The 15,826-nt window shown below is 41.0% G+C and overlaps 1 protein-coding gene and 1 long non-coding RNA gene across 4 annotated transcripts in view; one reads left to right on the top strand and one right to left on the bottom strand.

Moving 5' to 3' along the window:
* Positions 1-50: 50 nt before the first annotated feature.
* LOC102160395 (uncharacterized) overlaps positions 51-15,826 on the top strand; it is a 22,128-nt gene continuing 6,352 nt past the window's right edge. Inside the window, exons 1-3 of the long non-coding RNA XR_308458.4 lie at positions 51-261; positions 5,340-5,494; positions 8,591-8,710. This is a non-coding gene — a long non-coding RNA (uncharacterized LOC102160395). The remainder of the gene's footprint in view (positions 262-5,339; positions 5,495-8,590; positions 8,711-15,826) is intronic.
* Positions 7,673-15,826, bottom strand: part of CENPH (centromere protein H) — a 25,403-nt gene continuing 17,249 nt past the window's right edge. For all 3 annotated transcript variants that reach the window (XM_085002450.1, XM_085002451.1, XM_003483841.4), the window contains 3 exons: positions 15,595-15,646; positions 11,774-11,937; positions 7,673-8,174 (listed from right to left, as the gene is read on the bottom strand). In XM_085002450.1, the coding sequence (XP_084858576.1) occupies positions 8,079-8,174; positions 11,774-11,937; positions 15,595-15,646 (312 nt within the window). In that variant the 3' untranslated portion in view covers positions 7,673-8,078. The remainder of the gene's footprint in view (positions 8,175-11,773; positions 11,938-15,594; positions 15,647-15,826) is intronic.

Here is a 15,826-nt window from a genome sequence, read left to right as displayed (position 1 = left end):
GACGTCACTGAGGAGGAGCGGGCGCTCGAGCCGGACCCGCCTCCACGTTGGAGCTAGCTCCACCCCTTTGTGCCTGCCCCCGCCCTTCCTCCTTCCCGCGTAGAAACTGATCCACGTGTTTTCCATTGTTTCGTTTTGCCGCTGGAGGTTTGCGGTGTTGGATATATTTTGCTCATCAGCCAGTGAGTGATTTAGGAACAGTTCCTCTGCGGATAGCCAGTTTCCAATTTCAGTATAGTCCAAAATTTAATCTGAAACCAAGTAAGTAATATAAATTCTTGTGGCTTCCTAAAATGAACAATCTTGGGAGTTCCCGTCGTGGTTAACGAATCCAACTAAGAACCATGAGGTTTCAGGTTCGATTCCTGGCCTTGCTTAGTGGGTTAAGGATCCGGCGTTGCCGTGGCGCTGGCGTAGGCTGGCGTAGGTCCCTAGCCTGGGATAGGAGAGGCCCTAAAAAGGTAAAAAGACAAAAAAATAAAAATAAAATAAAATGAACAATCTTGTTAAAATTTAGGAATAAGTAGCAAGCTCAGAAAGAGTGGTCAGTTCCAGGTCTGTAGTAGGCCACCTCTTATTCCTTTGCTTATTAGCATTGCCTGATTTGGTATTCTGCTTGCTTTCTCTACCGTTAGTTCTGATATTAAACTGCTGCTTGCTTCAAATTTAAGAAAATTCAAAAGTTCAAGTTTTTCTTTTTGAAGCATGAGCCATCCATATCATTCCCCCAAGTTATATTAAATTGTAAGGTAAATATTAGTACTTACAATGTTAAAAAATTAACACGCAATATGTTGCAACCACTTAACCTTGTAGCTAATGTAAACTTACATTATTGTAAATAGAGTGACAAATTTGTTTAATGATCTAGATTAGTGGTTTCTAAATCTAGAAGTTACTGAGCCTAAATATGGGTCCTTCTGATTCAGTATGTCTATGGAGGAGAGCAGAAATCTTTTTTTCTTTCTATGCTGCACCCAAAGCATGAGGAGGTTCCTGTGTCAATGATCAAATCCAAGCAGCCTCTGTGACCTATGCCACAACTGCAGCAACGCCAGATCCTTAACTGCCTGTGCCACAGCAGAGAGCTCCCAGAAATCTATTTTTAAAAAAGCTTTCAAGCGTTCTCTTGTGGCACAGGTTAAGGATTCAGGTGTTGTTACTGCTGCAGCTTGGGTCAATGCTGTGGCATGCGTTCGATCTCTGGCCCAAGGAACTGCCACATGCTTTGGGCTTATCCAAAAAAAAAAAAAACTTTCAAAGCTTGTTTTAGGAGTACATATTCTAAAACCAGATAGTTGTGGCTTAGCGGTGAGTTGTGGTGTAGGTTGCAGACTCCACTGGGATCCTGCATTGCTGTGGTGTAGGCTGGCAGCTGCAGCTCTAATTCATATGCGAAGGGTGTGACCCTAAAAAAGACAAAAAAAAGAAAAAGAATCCAACATGGTATCTGAGAGGATTCGGCTTTGATCTCTGTCCTTGCTCAGTGGGTTAAGGATCCAGCATTGCTGTGAGCTGTGGCATAGGTCACTGATGCAGCCTGCATCCTGCATTACTGTGTCTGTGGCAAGGATGGCAGCTGCAGCTCCAGTTCAGCCCCTAGCCTGGGAACTTTCATATGTCACAGATGTGGCCATAAAAAGCAAAAAATAAAATCAGATTGATAAAGTGGCTAAATGGGCAAAGCACATGAACAGGCAGATTACAGAGAAGAAATACAGGAGTTCCCTGGTAGCTCAGCGGGTTAAGGACCCAGCATTGTCACTGCCGTGGCACAGGCAGTTAAGGATCTGGCCTGGGAACTTCCATGTGCCATGGGTACAGCCAACCTCCCCCCAAAAAAATACAGAAAAGAAATACAAATTGCCCCTTAAAATATTAAAATATTTTATATTTTAAAATATATTTTATAATATTAAAATATCAGGAGTTCCCGTCCTGGCTCAGTGGTTAACGAATCCAACTAGGAACCATGAGGTTGCGGGTTCAATCCCTGGCCTTGCTCAGTGGGTTAAGGATCCGGCGTTGCCGTGAGCTGTGGTGTAAGTCATAGACACGGCTCTGATCCCGCGTTGCTGTGGCTGTGGTGTAGGCCAGCGGCTACAGATCCAATTCGACCCCTAGCCTGGGAACCTCCATATGCCACAGGATCGGCCCTAGAAAAAGCAAAAAATAAAATAAAATAAAAATAAAATATTCAAACTCCCTCATTCTATGAAAAATTTATACTACACCAAAACACTATTTTCAATCTCTCAAATTTGCTAACAGATTAACTTTGAACAATATGATCTGGGTAGGCTATAGGTAAAGTGACACTAATGTACTTCATTGGTGGTAATTTATATTTTGGAGTTCTCTTGTGTCACAGCAGGTTAAGGATCTGGCATCATCACCATAGCAGCTTGGGTCATTGCTGTGGTGTGGTTTGATCCCTAGCCCAGGAGCTTCCATCTACCTCATGCACAGCCAAAAAATAAAAAATAAAAATTTTTATTTTAAGTCAGGGCAAGAAAAAATTAAACATAAAATTCTCTCCGTGTGTGTATTGGGGCCTCCTCCCTCCAGAATGTACAGTGTGCATGTACATTACACATTAACCAGAGCGCCTCAAAGACGAAAGTGCCTGCTCAACTGGAAAGATCAATTTTTTTTTTTCCTTTCTTCTGAAGCCAGCAGTGTAACTTCTTAAACAATAGTGTTCTGTCCCAGTTCTCTAGGGGGTCATGGTGACTTGCTGTCCCTGCTTACCTGGACTGTGTATTCTTAATGAACTTTATGTAAAATATCAGTGTCATTTTGATGTATGATCTTTTGTCTCAAAAATGTGTATGACTGTGCCTTTGACTTCTAACAGGTGGAACGGTTCTCAGAGCTGAGAATCTGCTCTCCCAGTTATAATCATCAGTTTGGCTTGAATAAAAATTTTTTCCCCTCTTAACTTGATAATTGACTTTTTGTCAATCATGGGAGTAAATCATGGTGCTCGAAAAAGGTACTTACTGAATTACTCCAACTGTATCATATTCTGGAAGGGGCAAAACTATAGAGACACCATGGTTGCCAGGGGTTGGAAGGAGGGGGGGACAAATAGGCAGAGCATGGGGTTTTTTAGGACAATGACACGATGCTGTATGATACTACAGTGGTGGGTATATGTCATTATACATTGGTCAAAACCCATAGAATATACAATTTTGGGGTGGTAGTGACATGTTACTGTGGGTTCCGTTGTAACCAATGTATTACTCTAGTAGGGGATGGTGATAATGGGGGTGGCTGTACGTGTGTGGGGGCAGTATGTATATGGGACCTCTGTGTACTCTCTGCTCAATTTTGCAGTGAGCCTAAAACTGCTCTAAAAGATAAAGTCTACTAAAATCCTTTCTAAGTCACCATTGCTGAAACCAGATAAACTAATGTGTTCCTAAAGTTCAAAAGTGGTAAAGTTTTTTTCTTCCCCCCTGGCCTCACCTGTGGCTTGTGGAAATTCCTAGGCCAGGGATCGAACCCTCTCCACAGCAGTGGTCCAAGCTGCTGCAATGACAACACTGGATCCTTAACTCTGTGCCACAAGAGAGCTCCCCAAAAGTGGTGACTATAGTTGATGACATTGTATTGTGTAACTGAAATTTACTAAAAGTAGAACTTATATGTTCTCACCAAAAAAACAACAAATAAGGTAAATATCTGAGGTGATGGATGTGTTAACTAGATTGTGGGAATCCTTTCACAGTGTATTCGGATCATCATTCTGTAACCTTTAAATATTACACAATTTTATTTGTCAATGACTTCAATAAAGTTGGGGATGGGGAGCTCAAAAAGCAGCTTAGATTCCTAGTACCCAGACATTTTTTTCTTTTTAAAATAATAACTAAAATTTATTGAGTACTTTGTGACAAACAGTTTTCTTTCTTTTTTTTCTTTTCATGGCCTCACCTGTGGCAAGTGGCAGTTCCCAAGCTAGTAGAATCAGAGATGCAGCTGCGAGCCTATGCCACTGCCATTTTTTTTTTTTTTTTTTTTTTTTTTTGGTCTTTTGGCTATTTCTTGGGCTGCTCCCCCTGGCATATGGAGGTTCCCAGGCTAGGGGTCTAATCGGAGCTGTAGCTGCCGGCCTGCACCACAGCCACAGCAACTCAGAATCCGAGCCACGTCTGCAACCTACACCACAGCTCACGGCAACGCCAGATTGTTAACCCACTGAGCAAGGGCAGGGACTGAACCTGCAACCTCATGGTTCCTAGTCAGATTCATTAACCACTGCGCCACGACGGGAACTCCTTTTTATTTTATTTTATTTTATTATTATTTTTTTGCCACTGCCACATTAATGCCAGATCCCAGCCACATCTGGGAGCTAAACAAAGCTCATGACAATGCCAGATCCCTAACCCGCTGAGCGAGGCCAGGGATCAAATTTGCATCCTCATGGATACCATGTTGGATTCTTAACCGCAACAGGAACTCCTAGACTTTTCATTTACATACAGAGAAATAAGTTTCTATGTGAAAATCTACGATATTAGATTCTCATTCTGAAGTCACTGAAGAGACACAGACTTTCTCGGCTACTTTTGTAAATATTTTTCATCTTTATGATTACATTTAAGAAAGAGATGAAAATTGGCAAAGAGTTCCCATATTTTAGAGGTTTTATTAAAAGATAAACTTTCCGGAGTTCCCGTCGTGGCGCAGTGGTTAACGAATCCGACTAGGAACCATGAGGTTGCGGGTTCGGTCCCTGCCCTTGCTCAGTGGGTTAACAATCCGGCGTTGCCGTGAGCTGTGGTGTAGGTTGCAGACGCGGCTTGGCTCCCACGTTGCTGTGGCTCTGGCGTAGGCCAGTGGCTACAGCTCTGATTCAACCCCTGGCCTGGGAACCTCCATATGCTGCGGGAGCGGCCCAAGAAATAGCAACAACAACAACAACAAGACAAAAGACAAAAGACAAAAAAAAAAAAAAAAAAAAGATAAACTTTCCAAGTCCTCTAATACAAAGAAGCCTCCCAGGAACACCTGATGATAAATTCAGAAATTATCAAATGCAGTTCAAATTACTGGTCATATTAGTATGAATTTTGTTTTAGGGAGACTACCGGGAAAATTCTGTAACTTTTCTCTACTTGTGAATTTATTGGTAGGTGTTAGCTTTCATACTCCACAGAATTCTCATCCAGGCCCCTTCTTGATTAGTTCTCTCTAGGATAAAGATGGTAAAATTAGTTGAAACCGAGGCAGCAAACTGCCTCCATCCCTAAATCCTATCTTATTGTCCTGGTACTCAGTTGCAATCAGCTTTCTGTCATCACATCATTTGATTTCATCCCACTTAGGTCCCATGATTTTTGTCTTGTAAAATAAAGAATGTTGTCCACCATCCTGCTTTACAAGGATCAAGTCATTCCCTGCAGTTGTTGACTCACAGTACAACCTGGAAGGAATTCAGGACGAAGAACAGGAGGAGGTGCTCTGAGCTTTTGGAGAACAGGTAAACAGGTGCTTGACATATTTCAAGAAAATTTTTAATGCATCTGGATTCTTGCATATTCCTGTACTTGGAAAAGGACTAAAATCATTAACTGACATATCTGGTCCTCTTGACTAGCAATGACCTTCTACTGAGATGTATGCTGGTTGCTCGTACTTCTTCGCCAATGTCACATAGATAGTGGTCTGTCTCTACCTCTTTGAAGCAGTTCCTCAGAGCTATCTGAGAGGCTGTGTCCTAGTTCTTGGCAAGACACTAAATAAAACTCGACTCACAGCTCTTAGGTTGTGCATTTTTCTTTCAGTCAACAGTCTATATCCTGAATGTTAATATTTAGCTATTGTCATGGACTTGTGGAGCACACCTTCTGATCCTACCTCTTACACTGCATCTCCTTCGTGTTTCTATCTTAACTGGCCTTTGACTCCTTTCTTCTTCCATGTACTTTGTACCTGACATTGGGAGTACGTCTGTTAGGTGGAACCCAGCACCACATGACAGCCTCCTGATGTGATGCAATACAAAGTATCCAGCACAACTTCTGAATTTTCTTTTTTCTTTTTAAATTTTATGGCCTCACTCGTGGCATATGGAAGTTCCTGGGCCATGAACTGAATCCAAGCCACAGCTGCAACCTACATCACAGGTGCCATGCTGAGGATAAAACCCGAGCGATTCTGCTGAAGTAGGATACTTAACCCTCTGCACCACAGAGGGAACTCCATGAATTTTCTTGATTGAAACAAATTTAAAACTACATTTAGTAAAGCAGTTAGATCTAACTTGCAGTCTACAGGAATACAAAGGTGAAACAAGCTACATAAACTACCAGGAAGCAATTAGACAAATCAGAACAGAGAACTTTCTACAGGGCAACTAGTTTCTTCAAGTCAATGACTATAAGAGGTGAGGGGGTGGAGAACATAAAATCTGTTGGAACTACTTAGTTCAGTTCAACTATAGATCTTCCTTACGATGGGGTTACGTCCCAATAAACCCATCCTAAGTTGAAAATATTCTAAGTCAAAATGCATTTAATACACATAACCTACTAACATCACAGCTTAGCTTAGCCTACTTTAAATGTGCTCAGAACACTTACATTAGCCTGCAATTGGGCAAAATCATCTAGCTCAAAGCCTGTTTTCTAATAAAGCATTGAATATCCCATGTAACTTATTCAATGCTGTACTGAAAGTGAAAAGCAGAATGGTTGCAAGTATATTGATTGTTTGCCCCATGATCATATGGCTGACAGATGTGGCTTGCTGCTGGATGCCCAGCATCATGCAGGTATTGCTAGCCCAGGAAAAGATCAAAATTCAAGACTCGTTTGTTTGTTTTTTTGTCTTTTGTATTTTTAGGGCTGCACCTGCGGCATATGGAAGTTCCCAGGCTAGGGGTCTAATCAGAGCTACAGCTGCCGATCTACACCACAGCCACAGCAATGCCAGGTCCAAGCCATGTCTGTGACCTACACCATAGCTCACAACAACGCCAGATCCTTAACCCACTGAGCAAGGCCAGGGATCGAACCCGCAACCACCTGGTTCCCAGTCAGATTCGTTTCTGCTGCGCCATGATGGGAACTCCAAAGTTCAAGACTTGAAGTATGGTTTCTACTAAAGGCATATAGCTTTAACACTGTCAGAGTTGAAAAATCTTAAGTCAAACCACCATAAGCAGGGGACCAATGTATGCTATCATAGAGGAAAATTAGCAATAGGTAATATGTAAACCTGTGGGTGTGGCTTTGTTCCAATAAAACTATTTACAGAAACAGGCAGCTCATAAGTCATATTTTGATATTATGAAACAGCCACAGGTTGACTCTAGTCAACATACTATATCACAAGGGAGTTCCCTGGTGGTCTAATGGTTAGGATTTAATACTTTCACTGCTGCAGCCTGAGTTAAAGCCTTGGTCTGGGACCTGAGATCCCATGTCAAGCTGCTGTGGCCAAACAAAAAACAATACTGTATGACATACTTCAAAGTTACTAAGAGTCTAATCTTAAATGTTCCCACCGTGATAAAGAAATGACAATTACATGACCTGATGGAGACGTTAGCTAATGCCATGTTGGCAAATCAACATGTTGTACATCTTAAACTTACACAACGTTATATATCAATTATTTCTCAATTTTCTTTAAAAGGAGAAAAAAGAAGCTGTGGTGAGATAGAACTAAAATGAGATTTATTTGAATAAAAATACAATTGATAGTTGAAAAAAAGATGCGGCCATGCTTTTCTAACTTTCCAATACTTTGTTGACAAACACAGAGAAATATCCCAAATGAGAATAGGGTCTTCCATGAATGTGGAAAAATCTAACTGGACTAGATGTTTTGGGGGACACTTTTAAGGCTAAGACTTTCAGATTATTTTAGAGTATGCCAGTCACTTTAATTATCATATTTAAAACAATAGATTCCATGTTACAGTGATAACACAAGCTTAAAAAAAAAAAAAGAAAGAAAAGTAGTAGAAGAGTTCCAAAAACACTGAAAAAACATTTCACTTGAAATGTGCATTTTAAATAACATCAAAGACAGAAACAAAAAATGTCAAAAGAGAATTCTCATTGGATTGTGGTGAGATTCTTCTCAAGCTGCAGAACAATTTCCTTAAGAGCAGGATCCTCTGCCCAGTTGGCTTTACTCCCCAAAATGAGGTTCTGTAATTAAAAAAAAAGTTTTAAATTAAAGTTCTAAGTACTTTTAAACACTTAAGATTTAAAAAAAAAAATCTCCTTTTGCTGATCTTATCAAATATTTACAGAAACTTGGTGTGCACACCTCCTCTGCAATGATGAGAAAAGTTAGGAATGTATTCTAGTATCCCCATTTCCACTTTCAGTAAGGTTTCAGTCAGCCCCACTCCTCACCCTCTCACCCACAGCATGTGAAAGTTCCTAGGCCAGGGATCAACCCTGTGCCGCAGCTGCGACCTGCGCCACAGCTGTGCCAACACTGCATCCTTAACCTGTTGCACCACAAGGGAACTTCTGATAAAGCGACAGCATTGATCTCTATAGTGCTAGAGCATATTTACAATAGTTAATTACAAAAAATTTTTTTTATGTTTCTCTAGTTTCCGTGGACTGTTTTTACCCATTAAGGATATTGCAGTGGTGTCCTAGATTAAAGGAAAAAGATTACAACTTTGGATCGGAGTTCATTTTGCACTTCCATGGCAAAAAACAACTGAAGTGTAAGTAATATGCATTACGGTTAAAAGAGGGCTTGGTACTCAGCCCTTGGAAAGTTTCAAGACTCTGACAAAGGTGAAGAACATTTTTGTGCTAGACAATGGAGGAATGATTAGGGTCATGATTAATGAAAATTCTAATCATTATTCTTTGAAAAATTACAGCTCAATATTGCTGAATTACTAAATGAAATACTGCTTCAAAATATTTTAGAATATATATGTTATATTGGGTTTTTTTTTTTTTTTTTGTCTTTATCTTTTTAGGGCGGCACCTACCGCATATGGGAGGTTCCCAGGCTAGGAGTCGAGTCGGAGCAACAGCTGCCCGCCTGTGCCATAGCCACAGCAACTCAGGATCTGAGCTGCATCTGCAACCTACAACACAGCTCACGGCAATGCCAGACCCATTGAGTGAGGCCAGGGATCAAACCCGCATCCTCATGGATACTAGTCGGATTCATTAACTGATGAGCCAGGACGGTAACTCCTACGTGTTATATTGTTATGTATAAAAACATAAAAATCTTTGGCCTATAGAAGGTATTTTTTTGCTATAAGTGAAAGAAAGTAAATATAGTCCAGTCAAATTTACAGAGGTAGGTGGGGATAAGCATTCAAACATGACTGAACCCCTAAGGGCTAATGTTCATTCAGAAACAAAGAGAACTCCTAAGAAGGGCAAAGCTATATTGTTTAACAAAGCAATAGGATCATTAAACCAAAATTAACACTAATTTAGAAGTCAGGAATAAAAATTAAGAAACACAGAAACATAGGAGTTCCCATTGTGGCTCAGCAGAAGCACTTCTAAGATCCATGAGAATGCAGGCTCAATCTCTGGCCTTGCTCAGAGGGTTAAGGATCCAGCATTGCTGTGAGCTGTGGTGTAGATTGAAGATGTGCCTCGCATCTGGTGCATTGTTTGTGGCTGTGTGGCATAGGCCAGTGGATACAGCTCCTTCTGGACCCTAGCCTGGGAACCTCCACATGCCATGGGTGTGGTCCTCAAAAGACAAAAAAAAAAAAAAAAAAAAGAAAGGAAACACAGAAAAACAGAAATCTCAAAGCTGTCATAAGAAACATGTGCCAAAGTAAATTAAAATTATTCTGCACTGGCGTTCTGTGGGTGGCCTAGTGGGCTAAGGCTGTGCTGTGGCTCTGGTCGCTGCACAGTTTCGATCTCTGGCCCAGGAACTTCCACATGCTGCCTGTGTGGCAAAAAAGATGAAAAAAAAAAAAAAACACAACTGAGAGAACCTGCGATAAACATTGCAACTCTCATTCAAAAAAAAAAAATTGAGAAGTTCCTGCCATGGCACAGCAGAAACGAATCCAGCTAGGAACCACGAGGTTGCAGGTTTGATCCCTGGCCTTGCTCAGTGGGTTAAGGATCTGGCGTTGCCATGAGCTGTGGTGTAGGTGGCAGACGTGGCTCGGATCTTGCATGGCTGTGGCTGTGGTGTGGGCTGGCAGCTGGGGCTCCAATTGGACCCCTAGCCTGAGAACCTCCATGTGCCACGTGTGCGGCCCTAAAAAAAAAAAAAAAACTAGGGAGTTCCTGTTGTGGCTCAAGAGGTTACAAACCTGACTAGTATCCATGAGGATGGGGGTTCCATCCCTGAACTACTTGGCCATCACTGCTGTGGGCTGTGCTGTAGGTCGAAGATGTGGCTCGGCTCCCATGTTGCTGTGGCTGTGGCATAAGTTCCAATTCAACCTCTAGCCTGGGAACTTCCACTTCCATATGCTGTGGGTGCAGCCCTGAAAAGACAAAAAAAAAAAAAAAAAAAAAAAGACATTTTATAAGATTATAAGACCTCATGTTCTACAAGGATATGCTTTACACATAATAGGCAGTTTTACTTTTTTTTGGTCTTTTTAGGGCCACATCCACAGCATACAGATGTCCCCAGGCTAGGGGTCAAACTGAAGTAATAGCTGCTGGCCTAAGCCACGGCCACAGCAATGCCAGATCCAAGCTGCATCTGTGAACTACACCACCCCAGCTTGCCCATAATAGGCAGTTTTAACTGTGTATCTTCATAATTGAAAGCTAGTAATTTGAGTTCAACAGTTCCAGAGACATTTTATAATTCAAAAAGAAAAAACCTTTAGAATAAAGGAACACATAAAGTTTAAAAATTGACACGATGGTTAAATACCAATATTTATTATTGAGAATTTGCTTGCACCAAATGCTATGCTAAAGAGATTAACATGAATTGCCACCTTAAATTTTCCATTTTTTTGGCTGCGTCTGCAGCATGTGGAAATTCCCAGGCCAGGGACTGAACCTGCGCCACAGCAACAACCCTGGCTGCTACAGTGACAATGCCAGATTTTTAACCCACAGCCACAGAGGAACACCTGTCACCTTTAATTTTCACGACTATGCTTTCTACATAAAGAAACTCATGCTTAGAAAAGTTAAATAATTTTCTTGAGGTCAGCAAATATTAAGCGGTCGTCAGGACCTTAACTCTAGATTCCCATCACACCATCCACGTTTTCCGCCTCTCCCAACTTGGAATGTAATGCTCTAAACCACTGTGCCATTCTGTCTCCAGAGAGCTGCTGAAATCATTCCATTTATAAATGCCTAAGGTGGAGTTCCCGGTATGGCTCAGTGAAAACGAATCTGACTAGCATCCATGAGGACTCAGGTTCGATGCATGGCCTTGCTCAGTGGGTTAAGGATGCAGCATCGCTGTGAGCTGTTGGTGTAGGTCGCAGATGCAACTCGGATCTGGCGCTGCTGTGGCTGTAGCGTAGGCCGGCAGCTACAGCTCCAACTGGACCTCTAGCCTGGGAACCTCCATATGTCAAGGGTGTGGCCCTAAAAAGCAAATAAATAAATAAATAAATGCCTAAGGTCTAACTATAATGAAAAATCAAAATCTTGTATTAAATAGGTAAGAATTCCAGATATATGTATACAGACAAATATTCAGTACTGAAGTATTTTGTAAGATTAAAGACCAAGTGAAAATTAGCCTGAAAGTAACAGAATCAATCATTTTCTAAAAAGTTCTTTATCTCTTTTCCTTTTTATATAAATGTTACCTGGAACATATGTTGAATAACTGTAGTAATCTGTATCTCCCTTTGTAGGTTTCGTTGTATAGTCTTTATCTTCTCCGAATTTTCCATATTTTCCAAATCATCTTTCTGTTTGTTCTTCTCCATCTGTATTTCTAAAAGTTTACTTTCTGAAGCTTGTTTTAACTCTATTGGGTTAAAAATAAAACAATATACTATATATTGCAACTCCTATAAACAAGAATCTTGAAAACTTCTGTAGCAAAACAGTTCCTGATTATTTCAGGCAAGAGATCATTTTAATAAGCAGCGTTTAAGGTTGGAGTTCCATTTTAATCTAAAAATGATTTCCCTGGTGCCAAACACCAATATTTGAACTTCATACTTAGCAATGCCTTCTATGAGATGTTCAAGGAATGTATTTCATAATGATATTATCTACAAATACTTGCCATGGCATCATGGCAAAGAGGACTTACTCTGAGTTACCAGAAAAATAGGGGGGAGATATATGTAAGGAAATATTTTCCCCTCTTTATTTACAAGAATGACTTATCAACGAGATGAATTTTTAATGAAAGGTAAGATTCCCTTCTCTAGGGATAAACATCAGCAACAATTTTTTGTTGTTTCTGAAATCTTCTGAGAATTAGACTACGCATCTTCTTTGACTTATGATGGCTAACATCCTGATAAGCCCATCTTAAGTTAAAATCCCCTCACATGGAGGTCCCATTGTGGCTCAGCAGTAAGGAACCTGGCTAGTACCTATGAGGATGTAGGTTCGACCCTGGCCTCGCTCAGTGGGTTAAGGATCCAGCATTGCCGTGAGCTGTGGTGTAGGTCACAGATGCAGCTCGGATCCCGAGTTGCTGTGGCTGTGGCTGTGGTATAGGCCAGCAGCTACAGCTCTGATACGACCCCTAGCCTGGGAACTTCCATGTGTTGTGGGTGCAGCCCTAAAAAGACAAAAAAAGGAGTTCCCATTGTGGCTCAGTGGTTAACGAATCCGACTAGGAACCATGAGGTTGCCGGTTCGATCCCTGGCCTTTCTCAGTGGGTTAAGGATCTGGTGTTGCCGTGAGCTGTGGTGTAGGTCGCAGACATGGCTTGGATCCTGTGTTGCTATAGCTGTGGTGTCGGCCAGCAGCTACAGCTCCGATTTGACCCCTAGCCTGGGAACCTCCATATGCCGTGGGATCGGCTCAAGAAATGGCAAAAAGACACACACACACACACACACACACAAAAGAATTGTGGAAGAATTAAATCTTTAAAAAAAAAAAAAAATCACCTCATACAAAGCCTGTGTAAAACAAAGTGTTAAACAGCTCACATAATTTACTGAATACTGGTCTGGACGTGAAAAACATAATAGTTGTAAGTGTAGTAGTTGTTTACCCTCATGATCGCGTGGTGCACTGGGAGCTATGGCTCAGTGCTGCTGCCCAGCACCATATGAAAGTATGGTGCTAGTGTGGGAAAAATAGCAAAATTCAAACCTGAATTTCATTTCTACTGAAAGCATATCATCGTAAAGTCAAAAAATGGTAAGTCGAACACTAATAAGGTGAGGACAGATAGTATTTGAAAACATAAACGGATGTATCCGAAGAGCCTGGTTCCTTTTTTCTTTGGCCCTGTCTGTGGCATGTGGGAACTCCAGGGCCAGGGATCCATCCGACACCACAACAGTGACCCAAGCTGCTTCAGTGACAATCCTGGATCCTTAACCCTCTGTGCCGCAGAAGAACTCTGAGCTTGGTTCCTTGACACTAATGTTCCAAAAGTATGTTGGAATGCAATGGAAAAAAATTAAACATCCAAAGGTGTTTAATCAGGTGACCAGGACTACTTCTGACACTAAGCTAACTTACAAACAGGCAAATCTTTATCATCTTTTAAAATAATAAATTGAGGGAGTTCCCGTCGTGGCGCAGTGGTTAACGAATCCGACTAGGAACCATGAGGTGGCGGGTTCGGTCCCTGCCCTTGCTCAGTGGGTTAAGGATCCAGCGTTGCCATAAGCTGTGGTGTAGGTTGCAGACATGGCTTGGATCCTGCGTTGCTGTGGCTCTAGCATAGGCCGGTGGCTACAGCTCCAATTCGACCCCTAGCCTGGGAACCTCCATATGCTGCGAGAGCGGCCCAAGAAACGGCAAAAAGACAATAAAATAAAATAAAATAAAGTAAAGTAAAATTAAATAAAATAATAAATTGAGGGAGAAATTGAGGGAGTTCCCGTCGTGGCGCAGCAGAAACGAATCCGACTAGGAACCATGAAGTTGCGGGTTCAATTCCTGGCCTTGCTCAGTGGGTTAAGGATCCAGCGTTGCCGTGAGCTGTGGTGTAGGTCGCAGATGCGGCTTGGATCTGACATTGCTGTGGCTGTGGCATAGCCTGGTGGCTACAGTTCTGATTAGACCCCTAGCCTGGGAACCTCCATATGCTGCAGATGCGGCCCTAAAAAGACAAAATAAATAAATAAAATAATAAATTGGGAGTTCCCTAGTGGCTCATCAGGTTAGATCTGGTGTTCTCACTGCTGTGGCTCTGATTACTGCTGTGGCATGAGTTTGATCTCTGTCCTGGGAACTTCTGCAGGCTGCAGGCATAGCAAAAAATATACGCAAGTTAATTAAAAACAGTAAGTCATGCCTATACTGTTAAATGAAGAAAGCAGTTTACGACATAATAAAATGGTGCCAATTTTATTTTACAAGAAATAAACATTGAAGATCAACTATCACTTGATGATAAAATAAAAAGTTTAACTTTTCCTATGTATATTTTTCTGTTTCAAAATTCTCTACCAAAGATGTGTACTGGAGTTCCCATCGTGGCGCAGTGGAAACAAATCCAAACTAGCAACCATGAGGTTGCAGGTTTGATCCCTGGCCTAGCTCAGTGGGTTAAGGATCCGGCATTGCCATGAGCTGTGGTGTAGGTCGCAGGTGAGGCTTGGATCTGGCATTGCTGTGGCTCTGGTGTAGGCTGGCAGCTGTATCTCCAATTAGACCCCTAACTTGGGAACCTCCATATGTCGGGGGTGCGGCCCTAAAAAGCAAAAAAAAAAAAAGATGTATATTATTGTTATTTTTATTATTATTTTGGCTGTGCCTTCCACATGTGAAAGTTTCAGGCCAGGGATCATACCCGAGCCACCACAATGACCCAAGCCGCTACAGTGACAATGCCAGATTCTTAACCTACTGAGCCACCAGGGAACTCCCAAAAATGTTTATTACTTTTTGAAATACACTTTAATCAATCATTCACTCATTTTAATAGCCATCTCATGTGAATAAGTGAAAAAGCTATAGAACCATATGTATCGTCATCATTTAAAAATTATGTACAAAAAAAAGAAAAAAAGAAAGATCATGTACATATAAAACACTTATATAAATATGGAAAAAGACCTAGAATGATGTGTATCTAACAGGTCACACAGGAAGGAGTACTAACTTTCACATCATATTTTTCTATATATACCATTTGATTTTTTTTCAATACTGAGAATGTATTAATTTTTGTGATTTAAACTTATAAAACAACAAATCAAGCAAAATGCATTTTATATACTATTCTTTTGGGAGGGCCCATGCCCATGGCATATGGAAGTTCCCAGGCAGGGACTGAACCTATGCCATAGCAGTGACGACGCTGGATCCTTAACCTACTGCACTACCAGGGAACTCTGTATATACTACTTTTTAAATAGCTATGTCCACAATTTTAAGAAAATTTGAAAATGAAAAAATTTTTCAGTGACTGAGAGATCTGCCCTTATTAATCTTCATAATTGAGAATGTGTTCTCAAGAAAGAAAAGTATTCTACATACGCAATCTCTTCTTTCTAATATCAAGCATTTTTTCCTCCAAATCCCAAGTGTCCTGTTATTAGAAACAAAAAAAGTTAAAGCAATCACCTAAGAACACATCTATAATATCAAAGTCACTGAATTTTACCTATTAGTTTTTATTTTCTAGAACTCTAGTTTTCAATTCCTCTATTTTCACATAGCAAAAGGGAGAGGAAGAGTAGCTTAAGTGATAAGTAGTTAGCAAATTAGT

This window comes from Sus scrofa, chromosome 16 (assembly GCF_054392235.1).
Source record: "Sus scrofa isolate SSC_HxYL_T2T_F1_AM1 chromosome 16, Sscrofa_HxYL_maternal_Yorkshire_Landrace_v2.0, whole genome shotgun sequence".
NCBI lineage: Eukaryota > Metazoa > Chordata > Mammalia > Artiodactyla > Suidae > Sus > Sus scrofa.
The sequence above is the reverse complement of the archived record's forward strand: the minus strand, read 5'-3'. Positions and strand labels throughout refer to the sequence as shown.